Genomic DNA, 24,948 nt, shown 5'->3' with positions numbered 1-24,948 from the left:
TTTCTCCGCCAGACATTCCTCTCTATGCTCTCTTTAATTATAAAAAAGGAATGTTTTTTATTTATACAGTTGTTTTTAATGATATGACCTGTTCGCTCGCCTAGTTACTTTTGAATGATCAAGAAAAGATAGTTTTGAAGAGATATAAGAGATTTTGGAACTATCTCAAGAAGAAGTATAACGAGCACTCCAAGGAGCACTCCAAGGCTCTAAGTTTTGTGCTGCTGCCCTGTTGGAATAGTTCTCTATATACCGTGGTTGGAATGCTTGAAATTGTGTTGTGCCATTAAGTTTTTTTTTTTGTATTCTCAAGCCCCTCAAACCCTGCCTGTGGAATCTGAAGATGTTTCAGGTAATCTCAAAATTAAGGATATGCCCTAATTCAATATACCCTGGGATATGCTAGGCAGATATGCTTTGGAGAACAGGAATCCGAATGCATGGATTGAATGGTGTGAATCATCTGATATGGATACTATGGATATTGGATAATTGTGCTGGACTGGGAGTGCTGGAGCTCTCCCAATTTTATGCATGCTTTGCTTTGAAGCTGCAACTGACAGCAGAGGTCAAGGTCGCTGCTACTGCCGCCTGCGGCAGCGGATTTGCTGCGCCTAGCCGTCCAAGCATCTCTAGTTTGGCACAATTCTTCACATGCCTATGGCTTAATGTCAAAATAGCCTCAAAGCTAATCATGCATGCACACTGAAGACCTTATAAGGCCCAAGCAAGGATGAGGACTTCACTTGTATTAAGTGTCAAATAGTCATGTAATTCTTTGGACCAGAGCATTATAGAGTTCAGTGGACCAGAGTCAAAATTCAGGGCCCTAGCAGCAGCCTGAGCAGCAGCCTGAGCCTGCTGACATGTAGTAGAGCAATATGTAGTCAGTGTAGAAAAATCAAAGCATGAAAAATCAGTTTTCCAATTAGAAATTTCAGTCCAACAACTTTGGTTTCTTTTTAAGAAGGCATAGCAAGCTAAAGCCATGCAGCATATTTTTTCCGAAGTTCATGCGCTTACTTGCCTTTCCATAGCAAAGATCTGCCAATTTTTCATGGGTCCTCACTCCTAAATGTACTGTATAATTCCTATGTCTTCTTGGTTTGTTTGTAGAGCATCATATTTTTATCATTATTACTTCAATTATTATCAATTCATAATTTAATTATTTTTCAAAATTATGTGTGCCCTAGGGCACATTTAATTCTCATACTCAGTAGATATATGGAAATAACCATGGCCAGTTCAAGTGATTGAGTGGATGTGTCAGGTCCAGTTATGTGGGCATCCTAAAACCTTTTTCTCATTTCTGACAGGCTCAGAATTTCAAGATTCTATGGTGAGAACTAGGACCTGTGTGAAAAGTTCCAAGTGCACTGTTGACTGTGCAGGTTCTGGGCTGATGAGCCTGCTGACAATTGAAATAAAAAAGTAACTATTATTGCCTAGAATGTGCTGACTGCTGACTGCTTAACCAGAATGTAGAATAACAGGCAAGGGAGCAGGGGGTTTGAGCACTTCTTGAGGTAAACTGTTCTAACAGTTATTAACTTGTGATGAGAAGAACATAGTTCTTTTGAGGGCGCTCTGTCTTGGAGTTTATAAGGGTTTTGTTGAGACTTGAGGATGTAACCAGATGAGCTATTTTTCTCTGATAAGGAACAGTTGAGAATTTTGGGGAATGATTTTGAGCATTTCTGCACATACATGTTTTTTATAACCAAGCTTTTTGGGAACATTAGGGGAAGCTGTTGACTTGTAGGTTTTACAAGAAAAGAAATTAAGGTCAAACATCTACTGATTTCTTTCTTTCAATGCTCACGTTGTTTTTGTTTCAGTTTGACCAGGTACCACTGCTGTGACGATGCCTGGCCGCGGAGCTGGCCGGGGGCGATCGGCCCCAGCCTGGGGCGGCGCCGGGCGGGGACGGCCCGCTCCTGCCTGGGGCGGCGCCGGACAGAAGCAGTCGCAGAGGCCCGCCGCCGTCCCCGCCGAGCCTACGCAGAGGCAGACGGAGCGGCGGTTCGCGGAGGCGTGCGCGCAGATCCGGGCGGCCTCGGAGAAGCACGTCAGCCAGTACCAGCTGTCCGACTCGGAGGACGAGCAGGATGACGTGGATGACGACACCAGGGAGCAGATCCTGGGTGAGCGACCCTCCCCTCACCACATTACTACCGCCTCGCCAGCCTGATGCGCTCGCTGTGTGGGTCTCAACTCAACCCAACAGACTACTAAGCTCTGTTTTATTATTGCTTTGTAACGTTAAAGACGGGCTTTCAGACTTTTTCTTTCATACACGGTGGTTTTATCTTATGTGCCTGATGTTTCTGTGCGACATACGCGATTTCACGTACCTATTTCGGGCCGCCTGTGAAATCGCCGGTCATGCTTTATTCCCGGCCTTTCCGGCTGGGTGTTCTGTCGGATTTTTGGCCAGTAACTTATACGAGTATGCAATAAATTTCAGGCCGTCTTTGTGACCGGTACGTTGCCGACGACAAAAGTGCGCTGGGAAACACGTCCGAATATCTTCAGCGAGCGCTAAATGCGGAGGCGAACACATGCCTTATCTGTATTGGCTCCGTGAAGCGTACAGACCCGGTGAGTGGCAATTAGTCCAGAGGCTTGTGAAGTCCCTGAGTTTGAGCGTCTTTTGGACCTTGAGTTCGTAAGGTTTTCAATTTGATCCGGGCGTATCGCGCTAAATGCACTTTTATTTGGTTTTGCGCCACAGAAGTATGATCGTGGATGAAATCGATGATATGTTTTGTAGCTGTTGCTCATCGACTAAAATCAATATTTATCTTGTGTGATTGTTGTATGATGTATCGATCCGACCCACGTTGGTCTGACAGCGGCTCTAATGTTGGTCTGGCAGTTGAACGATGATGGTTGGAGACTGGAGTAGTGCTGGTCTGACGGCGTCTGCTCGGCCGTTCCCAGCTATGGTGCTGCTCTGGCTGCTGGGTGGGCTTCCACCTGCACTGTGTTCAGACGTGGGCGCGCGACAGCATCAGCCAGCAGCAGCGTCGGCTGGAGAGTGGCGACGCCAAAACGGAGGTCCTCCAGTGGCATTGGTAGGTGGGCAGCGGTGGCGCGGGCTACAGGCGCTGATGATTCGACTTAAGATGATCTTCATGTAATGCTGTTTAATCGTCACAGCCAACGTCGCTGGTCCACTACCGCGTCCGGTATGGAGTCTGTGACAATGTCGTGTCATCCTGCAGTGTGCGCCGTCTCACGTCTGCATTTGCCCCTTCATGGCATGGCTGACTGCCCACTCACAGCGTATATCTGACGCCGCTCCTTCCCCCCGTCAGCCCCAACTGCCGGCGCCCGTACGGCCGGGACCAGGTGCCCAGTCGGTACCGCTGCTACTGCGGTAAGACGCCCGACCCGCCGCCCGACCCGTGGCTGCTACCGCACGCCTGCGACCAGCGCTGTGAGCGACCGCTGCGTCCCGAGTGCGGCCATCGCTGCCTGCTGCAGTGTCACCCAGGTAAGTAGCTGCCGAGAGGCGGAGATACTAATGATCTTAAACATGGCCCGAGGTTAATATCTTCGGTGTATGAAGCAGGCGTGCATGGACATTGCTATTAAGCTATCTACTGTGTGTTTTATGACCCCTATAATTGTTTTCATTCGCGTTTTACGTTTTTTTTTTCGTTCGGCTTAAAAGTTCAATAAGAAGTATTCACTCACGACGTTACTTAATATCACAATTTCTTCCGGACCCGGTTGATGTCTACCCTCTCCTTTCCTGAGCTAGCCGTCCAGTGGTCTATGCTGTTTCGCTGTGAAATGCCTTCCCTCTCCCTAAACTGATCGTCCCTTACCGCCCTCAGGCCCGTGCCCACCGTGTCCTGTCACGGTGAGCACCCGCTGTCACTGCGGCCGGTCAGGACCCGATACCCGGCGCTGCGGCAACAAGGTCTGGTCGTGCCGGAAGCCGTGCGGCCGGACACTCGACTGCAACACACACCCGTACGTACCCGTCCATTATGATTTTCTGTGCCATCGCTGCGACTTTTGAGAATTAAAACCTGAATGTGTGTATCGCCATACATTTTGGAAGAGATGAGGTTTATTAATCCTAAGTTAATCGATTTAGTGGGTCGAGGAAGGAATTCCTCCGTCCCTGGGGACGCCGTTGTCATCATCTGTATGTCTCATTACTAGCACAAAGCTTGCCATTTAAAAGATCACCCGATGCTGGTCGCGATGAGAAAGATTTGTGCTGCTATGGCCAATGCATGATATGGTCGAAACCAGCTGGAGACTGGTTCGTTCAATATCAAGACTCGTTAAATTCTGGTGTTGTGATATTCGAGCGAGTGTCCCCTGTGTCCTCTAGGCTATAACACTGAGTCCCCATCAGGTGTCGGGAGCTGTGCCACCCGGGCGAGTGTCCGCCCTGTCCAAAGACCAGTCGACAGCCGTGTAATTGTGGACAGAAGACGGAGCTGAGGCCGTGCGCCTCCCCGCGCTGGCAGTGTGAGAAGGTGAGGATTTGCGGATTTGAAGTTACTGGCTGATTTGGTAAGAATAGTTAGCGAAACCAGACTAGGGTGGGTGGCTACATTCACCTGGTATCTATCAGTTGGGTAAATATGTTTGCGGGCATGTTTCGGGTAAATTGCTAGTGTGTCTCAGGGTGATTGCTATGTCTAGCAATCTCATGCTAAAATATAATCGAGCTGATATTCTTGATGGTCTGTTAGCCGATCTCACCCGGCTCAGAGACAGCCTGTGTATGGGAGCTGTCTTCTCCCGTCGCCTTTATTTGATCTCCTCCGCCAAAAGTAACCTCACCCCGCTCGTCTGTCAGGTCTGCGGTCGGCCGCTGTCATGTGGCCACCACCGCTGTGAGCGAGTCTGTCACTCGGGCGCCTGCGGCCCCTGCGAGCGCGCCGGTCCGCGGCGCTGTCCCTGCGGTCGTACAGAACTGGAGGCGCCCTGCCACCAGGATGTGCCGCCGTGTGGAGATACCTGTGACAAGTGGCTGGCGTGTGGCGTACACCGGTGTGCCCAGCGCTGCCACACGGGCGCCTGCGGACGGGTGAGTGGCGGCGATGGAACAGGGATGTGTGCTGCAGCTGACTGGCACACCGAGCTGGCGGTACTCTGCTGGCAGGGCAGGGCGGAAGAAGGAAGAAATTGCTGGGGGGTGGGGGGAGGTATAAAGCATGCTTGCTTGTTTACGTGTGTTGAAGTTTGGTTAACTCTAAGCCATTGATATTCTTTTATTGAGCCCCGGCTGGAGTTTGGCGACATAATTGCTATTTTTCTTTCGAAGACTTGTGGTCTGCCATGGTGCGCTGGTGGAGAGGTGTGGACATCGTGGCAGTGTCTGCAAACGTGATTTTCTCTGCTGCCGGCAGTGTTTGCAACTGCGAGTGAAACGCTGCCGCTGCGGACGGAAAGAGAAGGAACTCGTTTGCGACAAGGAGTTCACTTGTGACATCAAATGTAAACGTCTGAAGGACTGTGGCAAGCACACCTGCAATAGAAAGGTAAGTGGGATTTTCTGCAGCAAACAAGCAAGCAAATTTGCGATATTCTTTCACGCTCTTTTCTTTCGTGTATCTGCTTTCACATTTAAAGAGCATTCGTATTCCCCTGCTGTAGCGTACTCCATGAGGAGGTTTGGTCGCTCGGCAAGCTGCGTTTGAAGTGCTATTGTGTCTGATACCCTTGTGGCTGTTGATTGTAGTGTCCTGTGTGTGACTGACTCCATTTTCCAGTGCTGCACGGGCGACTGTCCGCCGTGCGAACTGAGCTGTGGCCGAACGCTGCCGTGCGGCCAGCACAAGTGCAGCTCGCCGTGCCACCCGGGCCCGTGCTACCCGTGCGGTCAGACGGCCGAGCTGCGCTGTCCGTGCGGCGCCACGCGGCTGACGGTGCCCTGCGGCCGGCAGCGGGGCGCCCGGCCGCCGCGCTGCCGCCACCCGTGCCCGGCGCCCACCGACTGCCACCACCCGGCGCGACCCCGCCATCCGTGCCACGCCGGCGACTGCCCGCCGTGTTCACTCACCTGTGGCCAGCCGCTGCCCTGCGGCCGCGGTCACAGCTGCCCGCAGCCCTGTCACGACCGGGTCCAGCAGCGCTTCGTCAGCCAGAAGAAGGCGGCCACGCCCTGGGAGAAGACGGAGGACCGGGTGGTGACGGTCAGCCTGCCCTGTCCGCCCTGCCAGGTCAGTATATCAGCGTGTCCTGCCAGGTCAGACATTCTATCCAGCTACCCTGCTAGGCCAGTAAGGCCTGATAGCCTGACCACTATGCCAGGTTGATAGATCTTTGTTTATGTCATGTTTCAGACATGTCCTACATCACATGCTTTGTCTAGTCGATTTGTGGGCAGTCTGACGGGCCTATTAACCCGTGTCCGGTTCTGTGTCCGCAGGCTCCCGTGTCGACACCCTGCCTGGGCGGACACGCTGAGTATCCGATGCCGTGTACGGAGGCGCGGCCCCAGTCTTGTGGCCGGCCCTGTGGACGGCTACTACTCTGCGGCAACCACCGCTGTCAGCAGCTCTGTCATACGGTGGAGGGTGCTCCGGATAGTGAGACGGTAAGTAGCGACCCATCCCGGCCTCCCTTCGTTCTTCTCCCTCCCTCTTCTTAATCGCTGTCAGCCTGTCAGCAGCTATGTTACAAGGGTTGAGGGTGCCTTTCCTGTAACTTACAATGAACGGTAATATGACGCTGTGTTTGCGTGAATGCCTGTCCTTTGAAGTCTCGATCCTCTTCTCTGACACAGTCTGTCTTCTCTGACTCGGCCCGTCTCCCCAGTCTCCACTTACACAGTCCCACTGCTCCGTCCGCAGGCTGGCACCACGTGTGACGTCTGTGAAGCGGCCTGTAGCCGGGACCGGCCGCCGGGCTGTCAGCACGCCTGTGAGCGCGGTTGCCACGCCGAGCCGTGCCCGCCGTGCCGGCAGCACCGCCGACTGCGCTGCCACTGTCAGCTGGGGGTGCTCCATGTGCGCTGCCACGAGCTGAGCGAGGCAGACGAGCAGCAGAAGGAGCGGCTGCTGTGTTGTGGCAACCCCTGCCCGCGCACGGTGAGTTAACGGCGGGGTGATTGCTCATTGCGGAATGAGTGGTGGAGTCAGCGCCCGATGGCTGGTCTACGGATTTTGAGCGGGGATTTTTGTGTTCGGACTCTCGAACCCGATTTGATAAAATGTAAGCCTTACATTATAGGATCGCTGATTTTACGGCCGTCGTCAGTAGCGCCGTTGAGCGTTATGAATGGTCTGCTTGAGTTGGAGCTAGGGTTTTACTGGCGCCTCATCCTTGACTAACGATCTGTCCCTGTCTGTTGCCCCACAGCTGGAGTGCGGCCACCGGTGCGCCGCCGTGTGCCACCCGGGTCCGTGCCCTGCCCCCGAGGGCGGCTGCGCCACGCGTCTGAAGCAGCGCTGTCCGTGCGGCCGGCGGGCGCAGACCACCGCCTGTCGGGAGCGGGCGCCACCGCCCGACTGTGACGACAAGTGTCGGGAAGTCGCCCAGGCAAAGGAGCAGGTCGGTTGAATGGGGTTTTAGTGACGGGCGGATTGGAGGTCCGAGACCAATGTGCTCCGATAGTGGCGGTGGGGTATGAATGACTTTCAGGTCTAGGGATTAAAGAAATTTAAGCGGGTAGTTCAGATCATATGCTGTTTTACATATTTTGCATACCCAGTGTTCCATTTTTCAGACTTTTTGGTGGCAAATCACACCTAATGGGAAAAATACTTTCATCCCTAAAATATGAATGACCGACTTAACTTCATCTCTGAAAAAAAGTTTCATGTATTCCCAACAGCCAGTTTACATGTCACTTGACAGTTGATGCATCCACATCCTTTTGTTTCACACCCTGTCAAGATTCTGACATGAAATCCTGGTTTATCAGTTGGCATACAAATTGGCATTACACTATTTTGCAAATATACTTCGGTTATTTATTTCCTTTTTTCTCATCCTAGGATTTTCTTTCTTCATCGACACACCCAACCAAAACCCAATTTTAGAACACTGTACATACCTGATCAATTCTGGCAGGTTTTTACCAGGCCTCGAGACGCTTCGTTTTATTGAGCAGCATTCATGGTGCTAGTCCCCCACCAGTTGACGTCTCCCCTGCCCGTTCGCCAGGAGCGTGCGGCGCGCGAGGAGGCGGCTGCCGCCGAGGAGGCCGCCCGCCAGCAGCAGGCTGTCGAGGAGCTGGAACGTAAACTGACCGGCGGAAGGCGCAAGGAGCGCCGCGGCCGGCGGCAGCAGACGGCAGAGCCCGAGCCGTCCTCGGCCGGCCGCTGGCTGCTGCTGGCCGCCGCTGTAGCCGTCCTGGCCGTCACCGCCGGCCTGCTGCTGTACCAGTGAGCCGGTCAGCGGGGAATCGCCTGTACTGATCAGTGCGGCGCACCCTGTATCAGTGAGACAGACAGCTCGGAACCTCCTATACTGGTCAGTGCGGCGTGCCCTGTATCGGTCAGCGCGGATGCTGGGAAGTCCAATTATCCCACACTGGTGGCATGTTTAATAGAGCAATCTTGATTGGTTGGTACAGCCCGGGTTGGATATGCTGCATCAGCATATTCCTTTGTAGCCCAGCTGATCCAGTGTTGTGACACAAGGGACTGATTTTAGGCCAATAGCCCTTATTTAGTAAGGCGTGGACATTGCATTCGAATCATGACTACAACAGTGAACAAACTGAGCTGATTTGGTCCCATTTATTGATGGGCGGACCACCAAGGTTAAGGAGTTCATTGTTTCGGGCTTGTGCCGATAGTGGCTCGTATCGATGCAAAATGCAAATGGTGCACCGGGGTAGGGGATTGCCCATTGGACCTCTGGAGGATCGTCCTTAGGTGCTGGTGCCGGTCCCTTAGGAGCTGCTCACTTACGGCCGCCCCACACTGGACCTCGCATGCGGGTTGCGAGTTTGCGGGTTTTGAGTTTGCGGGCATAATACTAATTCATAGAGTGATTAGACGGTTCCCTTATGGTAACTTTATGAATGCAATAAAGCCTGTACACCTTCAGAAAATTACATATGTATAGTCGCAATACCAGCGCAACGAACCAAAATTCGACTCCAACGAAAAACCCGCAAAGCTCGCAGAACTCGCAGACCTCGCAGCAAGGAAAATCGAAAGTTGACTCAAAAATAACTTTTGGAATGCGATGCAGGGTCGCTCGCAAGCTAAAAACATGCAGACTCCCTTGTTAGATGGTATGGTAGTGTGGGTCACTCAGCTTAGATTGTACTATTTGATTTTGAGGAAACCCGAAAACCCAAAAACTCGCAACCCGCATGCGAGTTCCAGTGTGGGGCGGCCTTTACACTACATGACAGGGTCACTTGGTCAGTGGCTGTCTTTGTTATAATTTCCAAAGTTTGGTTGCAGAGTTACATTGTTGTGCATTTTACGCTAATATTTAAGTGATAGTTTGGGTGTTAGCGGGTTTTGTTGCGTTGTCTTTACTCTGGGTTGTTTTCTACTTTGACTGAGCTTACGGTATATTGGCTAGTTCATCACTGTGTTGTCCCGAACTGACCTGAACGTTCCTTGGCCTACCGGGCGGCGATTCTGGTCCAGTAGCCCCACAGGTGTAATTAATTGACCAACTGGGAATGTTTTATGGGATGGGTTGGTGATAGAGGGTGTGCAGAACGGGGCTCAGCTATAGATAATGTGATTTGGTGTACAGCATCTGAAGTGCTTTACAATTTGGTGATCCTTTGTTCTGCATTGGGGCATGAACCCGCGGGCGGATTAGTGTTAAAGGGTTGCTGGGCTGGACTGGTATCTGACCAGATTGGGTCAGTTCGGGCTGGTTTGTGATAGTGGGTTGATCTCCCGGCATCACCGATAGCCCGGCTCTGGGGTTTGTCCCATCCGAGCTGAATGCACCACTCTCACTGGCTGCTGCCGGGAGGTGTGTACAATACACCTGCACACCGCTGTTGGTCTGTGTGTCTGATGAGGACCGGATAGATCAGCCGTGGGCCGCTGTTTGGCGCAGCGCTGATAGTGGGGTCGGACCCGGGCCGGCCCACCACGGGTGGTGAGGGACGCCCTAATCTGACGACGGACGACGCGTCAAGGCCCGATTGCTGACCGGGCGGCCCACTGCCGTACAAAGGTCGAGCCTGCGCCCGTCTCCCGGACAGCGTGCCGCAAATGGGCGGGGATTGGCACTGCGACGGCGGGGTGACTCAGGCAGACAGAAACGCATACACATTCACACTTACACCAGACAGGCAGGTAAATAGACAGACATAGGAGCACACACCATTACGTATGTTCTGCCGGAAACCCGTATGTACCAGCGACTGCTGCCGGTTATGTCTGGTTGGTGCCGTACTAACGCATGGGGATCTGCTCAGTTGCAGTTGTTGACAGATGTTGTTGACAGGTGTGGTGACTGGTGAGGTCAGAGCTGTGAGAGTTGTCCCGGAAGGGAATCGAATCGATGTCGAATCGATCGTCAAAACAGGCTGTCGTTTTCGGGCGGCGGATGTCATCAACATCTGCACAGTTGTTGTTTAGCGGTGCGACGCGGCTTTTTCTCTGGGGTAGTCCATGCATATTCCTGCTAAATGTCCGTCTCTCAGTTGTGATTTGGCTCTAAATGTTTGGCGCATGAACGAAAACCGCTATCATTGCGGGGTCGGTCCATACTCCATATAGTGACTTACTACCTCAAAAACAAACTATAAAATAAGATAAGACAAGTGATAGAACTCTATGAAAATAAGACGGTCGTTCAGTTGTAGTCGAATTATCTTCGGGAGAATCCGGTCGCTGAGCGTTGATAAGCACGTCTCGCATCGTTTATCTGGCGTATCCTATCAGGGTGTGGTCGAAGTTCGTGTTTGACTGGGAGTGCGAGCCGTTTATACCAAACTCGATGGATCGTATAACGCTGGTCTTCCCCACATATCGCTGCACTGAGTTCGAGTCATCAGTCAAGCAGTGTTTACTCATGTCGTCTGTTTTGATGACACTCCTTGTCCCACATTTCTATAAACATACGTTCTCTCTCAGGTAATTTGAAAGATTAAAAAAAAAACTCAAGCGTTGGCGCAGGCGGGAGTGTGTCAGCCCCGACACATCACTCATGTTCGCCCGCCCAGACCCATCGCCCTTCTCCCCCCCCCCCCGACTGATTATCCCCACCCAGTATTAAGTCTGGCGACACTCCTGCCGTCGTTGGGCTTTCTCCCCTTCCTGACAGTCCGCCACTGAGAGGTGGCCTGGCTACGCCCCTGCCGTCTCCGGGCGGCCGTCGGACCCGGCCCGGCAGACGGACAGTCGGCCGGCCGGCGGGCGACTGTACGGGAGGGCGCCGACGGCACGACGACGGCCGGAGGAACCATGAACAAGTCCGCGCTGCCCGGATTCGGCGTCGAGATCAAGGAGGTCCAGTATGAGAGTGTGAGTATAAACTCGTCGGGTGTTAACGACTTCCGCCTGTGTCCGCTCGGGTTCGGGTATATGTCGAGTGTACTGTAGAATGCTACAGTATCTGGGTCTCCAAGTTCGGAGGTAAACAAACGTTCCTTGTTTGGTCGGTCGCTCCCACAAACCACTCAACCCGTTTTTCGGTACACCTACCCTTTGTTTACATTATGGGTAGTGGAGTATTGGGGGCGATATATGTAGAGCGTAGACGTTCTGCGGTCACAAAGCGACCAACCAATCCTGCTTGTTTGTTTGTGTGTCGGTATACTAACGAGGTCCCGGCCAGTTGGTACAACAACGTACGGATAGGTACGCTCGCATTTCTGTCGCGATTATTGTATGCTGAACGATTCTGATCAATATACAATATTAACTGTCGAGTATCGATGCATGCATGATGACCGATAAACGTATGAATCGTTGTATCAACTTCATCCTCACCGTCACCAGCCTTTCGGTTCGCTATTTACACCATATGCATATGATGATTGACATATGATGGACATGAAGATGATGATTATGTGTTGTATGGCCGCTCCAGCTAAATCGAGTCTCGATCCGTTCAGTCACACCGTCTGTACCGTGCGTGCCGGCAGTTCCTCGACTGGTTGGTGGCGTTCCGCTCCATCGACGAGGCGTGGGCCGCCCAGCCCACCTTCCTGCTTTCCGAGTACGCCTACTATGTGATCGCCGTGCTCACACTCTGTCATGGTGAGTGAATTAGGGGAGGTAAAATGCAATGGTGAGTTAGGATAAACAATGTCACATGGTCATGGTGGGAACAAATCTGATATTGGTCCGATGTCCCACTGAAAAGCAATGAGAATGATCGGCGGAACATAGCTATTAACCAAAGAAGCAGAGATCGATTTGTAGACGGTTCGTGTGCTAGCTAGTGCCTGCTCACACTCGTAACCTTTTGTGCCCCCGTTTCGCAGCGTTTTACCTCGGCGGCCGGTGGCCCTACATGTGGCTCGGCTCTCTCATCCACGGCCTGGTCATCGAGAACATTTCGATGAACATCCCCGACATCGAGAACTACTGGCAGTCACAGACCACCATCGTCTTCCTCGGCAGGAAGATGCCGCTTCACATCATGCTCATTTGTGAGTCCCTCGCCGCGCTTGCGACCACGCCGCGTGGCACAGCTTTAGGTTTTCATAACAGCTCAGCGGGCCCCGCTGTGGCGTTGAACAACACATTCTGCATTGTGTTCCAGAGCTGTGCATTCCTTTGGGACTTATAAAGGCTGCATGCGCAAAAAAAAAAACGTAGGTGGGTTTGGTGACGTAGATTCTTACGTCCATAAACTCATGGGTTTACTGGCAGAACTCCATATTCCGTCACAAGAGTGACGGGATATCGGCTATCGCTCGCCGTAAATCCGGTTATGGAGCATGTCCCGCTCACTTTTGTATATCTTCCACAGATCCTGTGATGGAATACCCCGCCCACTACTGCGTCGCCCACCTCCGACTGCCGCGGTACGCACAGGCGCTAATGGGTGAGTAACGAGTGCGGACACGTCTATGATGACTAACCTTTGGTCTTTGCGGATGGTAGCTAAGTGCTATCCTACTCCCAGGTCATCTGGCCCAATTATCTGGGTTATAAATGACTGCGTGCGAGCAGATTATTCCGGTTTTCTGTGCTATAGGTATTCTTATATCATCGTCCGCCCGTCTGGTAATCCGTTTGTCACACGCCGACTAACGGCTTGTGCCCATCTGCCCGTCCGTCAATCAGTACTTTGTAAGTTTTTCCGTTCCCGTCTGACCGCCTGCTCCGACCCCCAGCCGGCCTGCTGGAGGTGCTGATCGATCTGCCGTACGACATCATGTGCGTCCGCTTCCTGCACTGGACGTGGCACGACACGGACCCCAACATCTTCGACCGGCACTACTGGGTGCCCTGGAACTCGTACTACTTCCACCTCTCCTTCGGCGTCTCCTTCTACTTCTTCCTGCAGCTGTGGCGACGCGTGCTCACTGGCGACGACTCGCACGGTCACCACGGCGGGTGAGAGCAGTGGGACACTGCGCAAAACTTGCCAGAACCCGGGCTGAAGCTAGATATAGATTGGATGGAATGGAAGGTGTTGTTGGATTTTTGCTCGATGGATCACAGTCATCAATCATCCAGTGGTTTTAATAGGTACATTGCTCAGCCGATGTCATACTATCGATGGTTGGTGTCAGGCTTATAACTGTTATTGCGTGTGTGATGCGCTATGATGGCGTCACAGGCTGGGACTTAGTTACTGGTGACGTGCTAAACATTCCCTGACATCACAGAGTGTGACTTCGTTACTCTGTCGTGACGTGTAACGCCAGTTCCCTGCCGTCCCAGGGTGGGTCGTGAGCTGCTCTGCGCGCTGCTGGCCGGTATCTGCGGTATGCCGGGCGGCGTGCTCCAATTCCTGCCACTCTACCATCCGCTGCACGACATATTCGGCGTCCACTCGGAGAACACGCTGCTGATGATCGCTGCGCTGTACACGCTGTTGGTATGGAGCGCCGACCGACGGGCGGAGGACGGCTCCCGGCCGCGGTTAGGTGAGAGCAGGGGAAGCAGATGGTGAGAGGAGATGACGGGGAGGTGAGAGGAGAGATGGGCAGAGGACGGCTCCCGGCCGCGGTTAGGTGAGAGCGGGAGGGGAGCAGCTGGGAAGAGGATGGGAAGGTGAGAGGTGAGGACTGTCGGATAAGAGGAGGACATTGCCAGTTTATAGGGAGAGCTTGCATTATGGGAGGGAACATAGTCAAATGATAGGGAGCTTCTATGCCATGTGAGTTCCCATTTGAGACAATGATTTAGAAGAAAGACCGCTAAGTGCGAGACGGCATACTAATGTCAAGTGAGGGACTGCTGACCATGGTGCGAGAGACGGGGGCCACGGTGTCAGGGACGATCGACCATTATGAGCTAGCCAGTCGAGACGTCATTATTGTCGTCCGCCATTCTGTGAGCACATCGATGGCATGCCGAGACGACCGTCATTGCCGGTAGCCAATGGTTGCCGATATTGCTGTTCCCAGCGGAAGGGCCGTTCAGGGGTTTAGAGGTTTCCTATTTCCAATGGTTCTCTCCGTTGACTGAGCTGTTGACTGATGTTGTATTCCCAGGCCAGAGGAACCGCCCGTACCTGGTGATGTTCTGTCTGCTGCTCCACTACGCCGTCTACTGGAGTATGGCCGTCTTCTTCAACCCGGAGGACGAGATCTCCATCGGCCTGCACGAGAAGGTCGGCCCCTGCGACGTCTATCAGGACGTCCACACCGCCTTCGGCATGGTCAGTACAGCACACGAACCAGTCGAGTGCCCGGCTGCACACTCGCCAAGTCAGAGCGAACTGAAAGAGTTTGACGAAAAAAAAAATTAACGAGCTTGCCGAATGATGAGCAACTTTGTTTTAGTGTTGTTTGGAAACAGTTGGTTGCACTGCTACTTACTCATCAGCTACCAGCAGGATCAGTGTACCTTAGAGGTTGCATCGATAGTGAAGGAACCGACAAGTGGCTTAAAGTTTCGGCCTTTAAACTCGTTAGCAGCAGCCATCTCTGGTGAATGAGGCACCCATGAAAATATTTGAAAGAAGTTGAGTTGAATGCTGAGTTGAGAGCACCCTGCTGCAGCCCAGTGTATGCACTGGTTGATCTTGTACGTCCCCCCCCCCCCCCATCCCTGCCGACGCTGACGCTCCGTGTACCCCTGTGCCACCAGACGCTGAAGAAACGAAAATACCTCTGCGCCACCGATTACGACGAGGGCTACTTCGACTTCCGGTGTCTGCCGGGCGGCCGGGTACCGGCTCACGGTGCGCGCTGGTACACTATCTGCGGTGTGCCGTTCGCCAACCGCGCCGAGTATGTCTCCATGATCACGGCCATCACGGTGTTCGCGCTGGGCGTGTTCTATCAGTGTCTGTTCCGCTCCGGGCCGCAGGTCCAGCCGGCGCGCCAACAAAAGATGAAACGGTTCTAGGAGAGCGATGTGAGGGCTCGGTTCGGTCAATAATACATGCTACATCTGTCGAGCGTCGGTGTTGGTAAGGGAATGAGGTCGAGACACGCACTCGGTTAATGACGCTTGCAATTATGAACGGGAGTTAATATGATAAATCATTGAGCAATACCCGTGTTGGCGACGTGACATCAAAGCCAACGACCTGCTAGCCAGTCGGCAATCATGCAATGAACGGATAAAAGCGATTGTTGAGCGATACACTGTTTGCGGTTATCAGGGCGATAGCTGTTTGATCAATACGATCAACTAAAACGATCCAAGGACTGATACCGCCATCAATAGTCCCTCAAACATCGACAGGCCGCCCGCTCACGCCTTGCATACACACTGCAGAAGCTCGTGGGCTCTACTGCGGTTGAAGCTGTAAATAATCTTAAATCCTCCACAACTTTTCCGCCCGCTATCCGCTCTGCGGGCAGGTGGCTCCATCTTGTAGTTGGTTACCACGCGACCTGTGGAGTGTGGCGCCACCTGACAATGTTAACTCTTGGGCCAGCTCACATGTTCAGTACAGTGATATCTACATCACGCCCCCAATTATTCCTGGATAATAAATGTCATTTTATTCATATCCATTCCAATCCTGTCAGCATCTTGGTCAATAGCGCTTTGTATTGAATGCAGCATCACCACCAGGGCTGCGGAGTCGGAGTCGGAGTCGGAGTCGGTCGGAGTCGACAGTTGTGACCGGAGTCGGAGTCGGAGTCGGAGTCGATTTTAGAAACCCGAGCCGGAGTCGGAGTCGGAGTCACCGAAAATCTGTCGACTCCGCAGCCCTGCTAGGTCTGTGGAGTCGGAGTCGGGAGTTGGAGTCGGTCGGAGTCGACAATTCTGCCCGGAGTCGGAGTCGGAGTCGGAGCTGGTTTTTGAAAGCCGGAGTCGGAGTCGGAGTCGGAGTCGCCGAAAATCCATCGACTCCGCAGCCCTGACACCACTGCTGTTTCCCTCCAAGCTGCCTGGACAAACTATAAAATGTGAAAGCCAATGCCACAATTAAAGATATTTCCAAGAATGCAAGGCCATTGACAAGATCATGACTGAGAGAATGCTAATTGCTCATTCTTAAATGGGTAAAAGTTTCTGGTGAATGATAAAATATAATAATGAATATCAATGCCAGTTTATCACAATGAAGAATTTTTATCATGTAATTATTCATTGGTAAAAGATGATAGCAATACAGTTCAAATAATATGTATTCATATTTCATTAGACATCTTAATCTTCTCATGACAATAGTGAAGTAGATGTTAGACATAAATCATATGAGCTTGCTGAGAGTTGAAACAGCATTGTTCTGACACTTCCATGGGGCCTAGACATGATAGCATGAAGCAGAAACATGCTCTATGCTCTGAACTCTGAAGTCTGGACAAATACATGTGCCTTGGTGCTTTCTGTATCACACCTCCAACACAGTACTTGTCAGTAGGTACATGACAAGTTTTAGGGGACTTCACAAATAAGATTCACTGATGTTGAATGCTTTACTTAGGTCCTCTGCACTTGAATGTGGAACTTGCAAGCTGGCATGTGTGTAACTTCAGCTGTCACTACACAGTTGAGTCCCAGGTTTGACAGTGCTCCTCGCATCATGCCACACATGTAAGCCAGGTACTGTGGACTGCACTCCAAGTACTGTTTGCCAGTTGACATGTGTGATAGGAACCTGAAACGGTTGTCTAACAGCACATAGACACCTTGGTGGTTTGTTCGTAAATTATCAATCTGCTTCCTGTGAACAGCCAACCAGAAGTCTTTACAGATAAACTTCATGGTGTCAAGCTCATCTTTGAATCTTGGCCACTCTCGAGTAAGCCTCTCCACAATTCTATAACCAGCAGCAAACCCTATTCGCTCAAGCTTTGACACTGCATTTTGTCCAGCTTCGGCATCAGACTTCTTTTCATTTTCAACAACCAACGCAACAATTTCATGATGCAAAAACTCAAACAATGCTTCTTCAGCCATTTCCTTGGACCTTCACGTACTTCAACTCGTAGCTTGATCAGCAAAGCCTTGATCAGCAATTAACAAAATAGGTACTCCTGGAATGAAGAAAAGCAAGAAATAACAGCACACTTCGATTTGTGCCTGTGCCAGTGCTTGTGCTGTGAGTCTGTGACTCGATCCTAATCCGCTTCAGCTTTGGCTGCAAGCTGGTAGCCTGTTTCGGCAATTTGAATCGGCAGCAAACTGCAGGCAGTCTTCAGGTGAGCATTTCTGAAGCACAGAATTCCAAAACTGTAAAATCCTTCTTAAATTTGCAATTTAGCTAGCAAGCCTCACAGAAAACTTCAGCATAAGCACGAACTGCATTGTTGACGTTTTGTAAATATCCGAACGATTATGCCGCAATTGATACATTTCTGGCGTATTGTGCTTTGGGAAGTAGTAGCGAAAATAAAACCCTGAGTTCCGCACGAATAAATGTTTTAGGTGATATTTGATTATGTACAATATTTGTGATTATTTGCAGCTTGAACAATATAAATTTATATGCAATATCATATATTGCAATACAGTACTTATTTTGATGTAGCCTTACCTTCTTGGTGAAGAAATACAAGCAATAAAAAGGAGCTTTTGTTTATAACACACACACACACACAATAAACACATAAAACTCGTCACGGCGCGGTGACCCGCGAGGTCTCTATGGGTACAATGCCATTCGAACGCCGCCCGTGCAGCCATCGAGTCGTATAACTATCTGGTCCATCGAGGCGGATATTGCACGATTCAATTTGAAGCAACCAATTTAATTAGGCACCCATTTTGAATGTGGTGAGTGGTGACCTCAAGTGATATCGGTTATCTGGAGGGATCAGCTTATTATGTTTTTTTTTCGCTAATTTCAGCTACCTACTTATCCCATTTCGCAAGAACCAGCAGTCCGATTGGAACAAAAGTTGCACCTGTCGATTTGCCATGTCCATAGGCTAATTTCATGAGCAGTTTTTAATTTGGTGACCTCAGGTGACCTCGGTGGACGGTGACTTTTGGGGAAAAATGTTTTCACTTATTGCAGCAATCCCATAACTCAGCCCTCAGGGACGTCATAGCGGGCCGATCGAGACGACTATGGAGCCAGACGATTCGCCGTATGCGTTTTAGCCGTTTTGCACGTGGTGACTGGTGACCCCAGGAGACAGGAAACTTTGGTGACCCCAAGGCTCCTAGCAACACCATTCGGTAATCGATTTGCTATAGGTCCGTGTAACTCGTATAGGTATGCGGCTCCACCAGCTGTCTCAAGCATGGTGGACTGGTGACCTCTGGTGACTTTGGTGACCTTGGGTGGTCAATTAACGTTTTCGCCTATTACAGCCATCCACAGAAGCCAGTAAGCCAATCGAAACGGAAGTGCCATCTTCGTTTTGATCGGCTCGTCACTAGTTCCTGAGTGATAGGATGGCAGCAATATCTACCTTAAACGAAACTGCTGTGCTGAGTGCTTACCCATAAAGCCGTCACCAAAGTCCCCTGAGGTCGCCAATGTTATACGACCGATATAGCCTCTTATTTTGATTCGAATGGGACCATTCGGCTCCGCTGTCCCGGTGGTCTCTGAGTTATATACCTAGTTTGGCTGCGGGAGCAGCGGTCGAAAAGCAGCCCCGGCGGGTGTCAAGGTCCCGGGTCCGATCACAACACATCGAAAGGGGAGGAGGTGACATTTCGACGCCCCCTTCAAGCCGGCTTCGGCTCAACAACTATGCAAGAAACGGTAAGCGGCGCTATAGGAAGGTCGTCAAAATCACGAAGAAATTACTTCGGCCATTTTTAGATAAGGTCAATTGTCAGGTCACCAGAGGTCATTGAGGTCAGATTTTTCTATTTTTATCGTTTTTAGACAAATTGCTGTATCGCCAGCACCCACAATGCAAAGACGTTTTAGGCTTTAGCACTCCTTTACGGTGGAGATGTTTTTTTATTGTGTAAATGTAATGGTCAAATCGGAGGACAATCCAATGCAATGCAACTCAGAACTTCACCTCTATGGAAAATGGAAATACGTGGCACCTTTTTGTAATCGTCCACAAATTGCACTCTTTTAAGAAATGGACTCATCATCTTCAACTTCAACAAAGTCCAACGCTAGCTCCTCGAAATCTTTTTCTAGTACCGCCATGCTTTCACGGGCCTCGGAGAACTCGCCCTCCTCCATGCCCTCGCCGACGTACCAGTGCACGAAGGCGCGCTTGGCGAACATCAAGTCGAACTTGTGGTCGAGGCGCGACCACGCCTCGGCGATGGCCGTGGTGCTGGATAGCATACACAGCGCGCGGCACACCTTGGCCAGGTCGCCGCCGGGCACCGCAGTCGGCGGCTGGCAGTTGATACCCACCTTGAAGCCAGTCGGACACCAGTCGACGAACTGGATAGCCCTCTTGGTCTTGATGACTGCGATGGCGGCGTTGACGTCCTTGGGGACAACGTCTCCACGGTACAGCATGCAGCAGGCCATGTACTTGCCGTGGCGCGGGTCGCACTTGACCATCTGGTTGGCCGGTTCGAAGCAGGCGTTGGTGATCTCGGAGACCGTCAGCTGCTCGTGGTAGGCCTTCTCAGCCGAGATAACCGGAGCGTAGGTGACCAGCGGGAAGTGGATACGCGGGTACGGCACCAGGTTGGTCTGGAATTCGATCAGATCGACGTTCAGTGGTCCACTGAAGCGCAGCGAGGCCGTGATGGAGGAGACAATCTGACCGACGAGACGGTTCAGGTTGATGTAAGACGGCCGCTCGATGCCAAGACCACGTCGGCAGAGGTCGTAGATGGCCTCGTTGTCCACCATAAAGGCACAGTCCGAGTGGTCTAGTGAGGAGTGAGTTGTTAACACCGAGTTGTACGGCTCCACGGCCCCGGTGGAGACCTGTGGCGCCGGATAAATGGCGAACTCCAGCTTTGACTTCTTGCCGTAGTCGACGCTGAGACGCTCCATCAGCAGCGAGGTGAAGCCGGAGCCGGTGCCGCCGCCGAACGAGTGGAACACCAGGAAGCCCTGCAAACCGCTGCACTGGTCAGCTAGCTTCCTGATGCGATCCAGCACGCGCTCGATTATGGCCTTGCCGATGGTGTAGTGGCCGCGGGCGTAGTTGCTGGCAGCGTCCTCCTTGCCAGTGATCATCTGCTCCGGGTGGAAGAGCTGGCGGTAGGGACCGGAGCGCACCTCATCCACCACCGTCGGCTCCAGGTCCACAAACACAGCTCGTGGCACCCGCTTGCCAGCGCCCGTCTCCGAAAAGAACGTGTTGAAGCTGTCATCTTCTAGTTTGGGCGCCTTGTCACAATTCAAGCGACCGTCCGGCCGGATGTTATGCTCCAAGCAATACAGCTCCCAGCAGGCGTTCCCTATCTGCACACCAGCTTGGCCCACGTGTACTGAAATGCATTCTCGCATGTTATATGAATTATTTTGTGCGATAAAGAAAATCTACTTTTATTTGACGGTAAAATTATGGCTGACTTTTCATCCGACAGTGGTATATTCACCGAAGACTGCTGAAGACTTTCAAGTCATTTTTAAATGTGGAAAGCTTTAAACACAATTAAAAAATCAAACACTTTCGATTTAACTCAGCATAATTGTTTCCAAGCAAACGCACTTAATTTAGGTCACAGCCACTTATCCCAAATGCGCAAAAACGTTTACGGAATTCAGTCGAAATCTAGCTTAGCGGTACTCGTGCTGTTGTTGTGGTCATTCTTTCTTCTCATGAATGTTTAGGTGACTATAAATGTTTTTGGTTACTTTGCTACGCTTATTACGTTTGTTGGTCGGGACGCACATAAACAATATTGCGATCAATAAGATATACAATTCTTTTCATTTAGACGAAGTCGTTTATTATAAACATATGTACGGGTGCATGCTGACATTTGGACAACTTTTAAGACCAATTTTGGAACGAAAACGTCCCTCTTTAGAAACGTAAGTATAAACCTGCTTTAATCCTAATTAGACGTTTTCACGACGAGCATCTGGTACACATTTGGCACACATTCGGGGCAGATTTGGTCAAATTAGGTCATTGTGTTTCTTCGTAGTTATCAGCTAGGCTTGATAGTTGCTTGTTGTTATAAAATTTAACTTAGATGCTTCAGCATTATTGAGCAACATGCCCCTATACCTACCTAATAATCTATAAAAATGTTACTATCCGTTTCATCTTCGTAGCGGAAACGGCTAAAAAATCTGAAAAGGCTGAACAAACCTTAGTTGTGTCCGGACCGAAAGGACCCGTAATGTAGGAGCTATCTATGTTGAAGTTAGCCCATCTATTCTTAAGATTTTAAATAAATTAAGATGAGCAAATTAACGAGTGATAAGTGAGTGTGTCAGTGAGTGAGTGACCACGCCTTACCTTAAAATGGATGCACAGGGCTCACCGGTCGCCACATTACGTTTCCACTTTCCGGCACATTAACCTTCTACCAAAGCTGGCGCGTTTAGCCAGGCGGCGCTATGTCCATACGATGACGGGGCAGGTCGGCCGCCAGCTGGCCATTGCACTGTGCACTGTGCAGCGGCCTCTGCCGTGCAGAGATGGGCCGTTGACCCGGCCGCGGGCGCTCCTCTCCCGCCGCCGCCGCCGCCGCCGCCGCCGCCATCAGCCGCAGTGAGGCGCCGCGCGATGACGGGGTACGGGTCGCTGACGACCGGCCGCCGCGGCTGGCTCCTGGCCGCTCAGCTCCTGCTGGTGGCAGCAGCTCTGCTCACATTGCTCACACTTCTTTTGGTGAGATATTCCGACCGGTCAAGGTAAGATAGCGGCCTCATTATCAAGGAAGTTTTAGGCATACCTATTGGTTCGTCCCATTTCCGAAGGCAGCAGGTCACAGTTCGTTAAACGTAAAAATTATTCACGCTGCAAGCACGTTCAGAACCGGGCTTTTATCCCAGCAATATCTACGGCTGTCGGTTAGATGTATCTCTCGGGACGACCAAATATAAAACCGTTCGATTAAAGTACCCGACACGACAGACAGCTCTCTAGACAGCTCAATCCATTATTCCATATCAGGGAAGCTCCCCATCCTAAAAAAAACGGGAATGATCGGTTGGAATAGTTTCGGCAGTCTTAGCATGTGTAGCATGATAACAGCTATCCCCAAAGTGTGTGACCGAGTGTGACTGCTGCGCTCCAGCAGCGAGGCGGCCGATGAGTGTCGCCGACGCCGGGAGGCCATGGTGGTGCTGCCGCCTGAGCCTGACGACCCGCATCTGATGATGGAATATCTGGTGGAACACCTCACCCTACCCAAGAGCAAGCCGTGCCAGCGCGAACTGACGCTCGGCGGCGAGCCGGTGAGAGGGAGCACACTCTGTATGCGCATGTGTCCGTTATATCATGTTAGTGCCAATAACACTGGATGGCATGTCCTTTAGCCTGGCATACGATGATTGGTCCGAGCCCACCTCTCCGTATTATGCATACTCGTATATCTACCGACGTCCGACAACGTATCCGACCGACTACCGAATTACATATGTTTTCCCTTCCAGCCTACCGTAAAGCTAAAGAAAGTTGTTCATCGTGGCTCATATATGTACCGTTTGATTTTCAGTCTGTATTAGTCCCATTCTAATTGGTCTGTCTGTATGATTTGGCTGCTGATGTATTGAATGGATGGATTTGCCTGTAGCGCCCGGCGACGCTGTACTGTAGTGTAGCAGTGGACAGGTGCGGTGCTGCGTCGGGCTTCAGTTGACCTCCTCCCCCTGTATCCCCACTCCCCAGCACGAGTTTTCCAACAACAGCGTGGCCGTGGTGGGCCTCAAGTGCGTCTGTCTGGACCCGGGCTTCAGTCTGGCGCTGCACGACTGTCTGGTGATCGCCTCGCGGCCGGCGCTGGAGGCCTCCTTTGACGCGGCGGCGGCCCTGTTCGGCTGTGAGGTGCACTCGTTCGGCGTGGAGCGCGGCCGGCGGCTGGTCGGCTCGCGGTGGCCGCTGCCCGGCGGCCGGCGGCCGGTCAGCGTCCTGGCGCTCCACCTGGACGGCGAGACGCTGGCCGACCTGGGGAGGCGGCCTCTGGACGCGCTGGACCGGGTCGAGCAGCTGAGCGTGCACCTGAACCTGACGGCCGTGCTGACGGCCGGGTCTGCCGGAGACACGGCGCCGCTGCGCCGGCTGTACGGCAGCCTGCTGAGACTGCAGGAGGCCGGCTTCCACCCCTACTCCTCAGCTATCGCTGAGGCCGAGAACGTGCTGGACGTGACACTGCCCGGCCAGCGCAGTCCCATCAGCACCCTCAGCGAGGTCGGCTGGATGAAACTGATGTGTGACACCTAAAGTGGGCTGAACACTGCGCCATGCGGGTGGCGAATAATTCTCCGGCGACGCATTGTTGCAGCTTGAAACGTTATCTTTTTATTGGATTTATGTATTGTCTAATAACTATGTCTGTGATTCCATAATGATGAGATAAATAAAGGTCAAAAGTTAGGTAAGTACCTGTGCTGTGTTAAATTTTCTTTTTACTCGGACTGAGTATAAGTGGGCTACCGGTCTTTGAGTTTTGTAGGTACCGAATTGAATAATCATCGACTGAAGTAAGAATAACGGCGGGCTGAAAATAGGCAATATTGAGTAAACAGTGCCCAGCCCAGTGCTCACCATTATATGGTCACACCATTCATAAAGGTCAAGGTCTTATATATTTAGCCATAATCAGACCAAATGTGCCCCTATAGATTTCCGATCCGTCCCCCCGCCCCTCCCAGCCCCGCTCGGCCGGTGCCGTCGCGTCTGTGCCGGTCGTGCGCTGGTTCTCCGATCGGCCGGCCGTCGGACCGGCCCGGGCAGGGCGGCGGCGCCGGCGGCCGCTGGACTGGGTCGTGGGTCGCGAGGGGGCGGCGGCGGCGGCGCGCCGGCCAGCCGCGCCGCTCTATCGATGGGGAGAGCTAACGTCGGGTGCGCAGCGCCGCTATTGATTTTCCCACCGCGCCATCTTGGCTTGGGAGCGCCGCACCGGTCGGGTATGTGTCGCCGCTAGACCCTTCCATCCGGCGGCAGCCTTTTCAACCGGAGTCCACCGAAAAGGTGAGTGGTTCGGACGTCGGTACCGTGCATCATCACAGGGCTGTGGGCCGCGACAGGACGGTCTGCGGCCGCCGACAGCGACCCCAGAGACTGGCCCCGCGCTGACCACATCTGACCCCGGCTGGCCAGTGGGTCAGGGCAGAGGCCGCTGGCCAGAACTCGAGCCGTGTTTTGGTCACTCTCCCTACAACATTTAATAAGTGATTACCTAAGCTTAATATATATACTAATAAGGGAGAGTATTCGTACTTTTAAGAGATTCTTTTTACCCTCTTTAACGTGTAACGTGTTATTTCACGCCAAATAATAACTTCTAGCTAGGTTACCTAACACTGCGGGAAAATGATATCTAAACAAAAATAATCGTCTCATGTGACGTACATTATTTTATTTCATTAATCAGGTACACG

The 24,948-nt window shown here is 51.9% G+C and overlaps 6 protein-coding genes across 12 annotated transcripts in view; 4 read left to right on the top strand and 2 right to left on the bottom strand.

Moving 5' to 3' along the window:
• Positions 1–255: 255 nt before the first annotated feature.
• LOC122385617 (NF-X1-type zinc finger protein NFXL1-like) lies at positions 256–9,960 on the top strand. The gene is made up of 14 exons (XM_043373998.1): positions 256–352; positions 1,842–2,147; positions 2,471–2,604; positions 2,947–3,080; positions 3,324–3,502; positions 3,849–3,987; positions 4,382–4,505; positions 4,832–5,062; positions 5,385–5,516; positions 5,748–6,197; positions 6,407–6,574; positions 6,831–7,067; positions 7,339–7,530; positions 8,146–9,960. The coding sequence occupies exons 2-14, from the start codon at positions 1,868–1,870 to the stop codon at positions 8,368–8,370; spliced, it is 2,625 nt and encodes an 874-aa protein (XP_043229933.1). The 5' UTR covers positions 256–352; positions 1,842–1,867; the 3' UTR covers positions 8,371–9,960.
• Positions 9,961–11,281: 1,321 nt separating this feature from the next.
• Positions 11,282–15,498, top strand: LOC122385587. The gene is made up of 8 exons (XM_043373961.1): positions 11,282–11,435; positions 12,059–12,173; positions 12,401–12,568; positions 12,892–12,966; positions 13,259–13,481; positions 13,812–14,017; positions 14,588–14,754; positions 15,186–15,498. The coding sequence occupies exons 1-8, from the start codon at positions 11,376–11,378 to the stop codon at positions 15,444–15,446; spliced, it is 1,275 nt and encodes a 424-aa protein (XP_043229896.1). The 5' UTR covers positions 11,282–11,375; the 3' UTR covers positions 15,447–15,498.
• Positions 15,499–16,666: 1,168 nt separating this feature from the next.
• LOC122385609 (trafficking protein particle complex subunit 6b-like) lies at positions 16,667–17,781 on the bottom strand. Its single transcript, XM_043373989.1, has one exon. It carries the CDS (start codon positions 17,457–17,459, stop codon positions 16,980–16,982), a length of 480 nt encoding a protein of 159 aa, XP_043229924.1. The 5' UTR covers positions 17,460–17,781; the 3' UTR covers positions 16,667–16,979.
• Positions 17,782–19,383: 1,602 nt separating this feature from the next.
• Positions 19,384–21,141, bottom strand: LOC122385578 (tubulin alpha chain-like). The gene has a single exon (XM_043373949.1). It carries the CDS (start codon positions 20,893–20,895, stop codon positions 19,546–19,548), a length of 1,350 nt encoding a protein of 449 aa, XP_043229884.1. The 5' UTR covers positions 20,896–21,141; the 3' UTR covers positions 19,384–19,545.
• A 372-nt stretch (positions 21,142–21,513) lies between these two features.
• Positions 21,514–23,840, top strand: LOC122385594. 2 transcript variants are annotated; one of them, XM_043373981.1, is made up of 3 exons: positions 21,514–22,234; positions 22,644–22,803; positions 23,237–23,840. In XM_043373981.1, exons 2-3 carry the CDS (start codon positions 22,684–22,686, stop codon positions 23,786–23,788), a joined length of 672 nt encoding a protein of 223 aa, XP_043229916.1. In that variant the 5' UTR covers positions 21,514–22,234; positions 22,644–22,683; the 3' UTR covers positions 23,789–23,840. The 2 variants fall into 2 exon arrangements, with proteins under 2 accessions (XP_043229916.1, XP_043229909.1); XM_043373974.1 differs by having other exon boundaries at positions 22,031–22,257.
• A 540-nt stretch (positions 23,841–24,380) lies between these two features.
• Positions 24,381–24,948, top strand: part of LOC122385524 (synaptotagmin 1-like) — a 28,604-nt gene continuing 28,036 nt past the window's right edge. For 5 of the 6 annotated variants that reach the window (XM_043373937.1, XM_043373927.1, XM_043373881.1 and 2 more), the window contains exon 1: positions 24,408–24,538. The gene's annotated coding sequence lies outside the window, so the exon portion shown is untranslated. Of the gene's footprint in view, positions 24,539–24,948 lie in introns of all 6 variants that reach the window. The other variant, XM_043373894.1, reaches the window with a different exon arrangement.

The sequence above is a fragment of the Amphibalanus amphitrite genome, unplaced genomic scaffold, assembly GCF_019059575.1.
Source record: "Amphibalanus amphitrite isolate SeventyFive unplaced genomic scaffold, NRLGWU_Aamphi_draft 000015F_arrow, whole genome shotgun sequence".
In the NCBI taxonomy this organism is placed as follows: domain Eukaryota; kingdom Metazoa; phylum Arthropoda; class Thecostraca; order Balanomorpha; family Balanidae; genus Amphibalanus; species Amphibalanus amphitrite.
Note: the sequence above shows the minus strand (reverse complement) of the source record. Positions and strands in the feature narration are given on the sequence as shown.

Excerpts from the sequence above, each read along its gene's own strand:
- LOC122385617 (XM_043373998.1), top strand. The coding sequence starts at position 1,868 with ATGCCTGGCCGCGGAGCTGGCCGGGGGCGATCGGCCCCAGCCTGGGGC. Across the intron at positions 3,503-3,848 it reads CCTGCTGCAGTGTCACCCAG|GCCCGTGCCCACCGTGTCCT; the intron begins GTAAGTAGCTGC and ends TACCGCCCTCAG. Across the intron at positions 6,198-6,406 it reads TGCCCTGTCCGCCCTGCCAG|GCTCCCGTGTCGACACCCTG; the intron begins GTCAGTATATCA and ends CTGTGTCCGCAG.
- LOC122385587 (XM_043373961.1), top strand. The coding sequence starts at position 11,376 with ATGAACAAGTCCGCGCTGCCCGGATTCGGCGTCGAGATCAAGGAGGTC. Across the intron at positions 12,174-12,400 it reads CGTGCTCACACTCTGTCATG|CGTTTTACCTCGGCGGCCGG; the intron begins GTGAGTGAATTA and ends CCCGTTTCGCAG. Across the intron at positions 14,018-14,587 it reads CGGCTCCCGGCCGCGGTTAG|GCCAGAGGAACCGCCCGTAC; the intron begins GTGAGAGCAGGG and ends TTGTATTCCCAG.
- LOC122385609 (XM_043373989.1), bottom strand. The coding sequence starts at position 17,459 with ATGGCTGAAGAAGCATTGTTTGAGTTTTTGCATCATGAAATTGTTGCG.
- LOC122385578 (XM_043373949.1), bottom strand. The coding sequence starts at position 20,895 with ATGCGAGAATGCATTTCAGTACACGTGGGCCAAGCTGGTGTGCAGATA.
- LOC122385594 (XM_043373974.1), top strand. The coding sequence starts at position 22,130 with ATGACGGGGTACGGGTCGCTGACGACCGGCCGCCGCGGCTGGCTCCTG. Across the intron at positions 22,258-22,643 it reads AGATATTCCGACCGGTCAAG|CAGCGAGGCGGCCGATGAGT; the intron begins GTAAGATAGCGG and ends GCTGCGCTCCAG. Across the intron at positions 22,804-23,236 it reads TGACGCTCGGCGGCGAGCCG|CACGAGTTTTCCAACAACAG; the intron begins GTGAGAGGGAGC and ends CCCACTCCCCAG.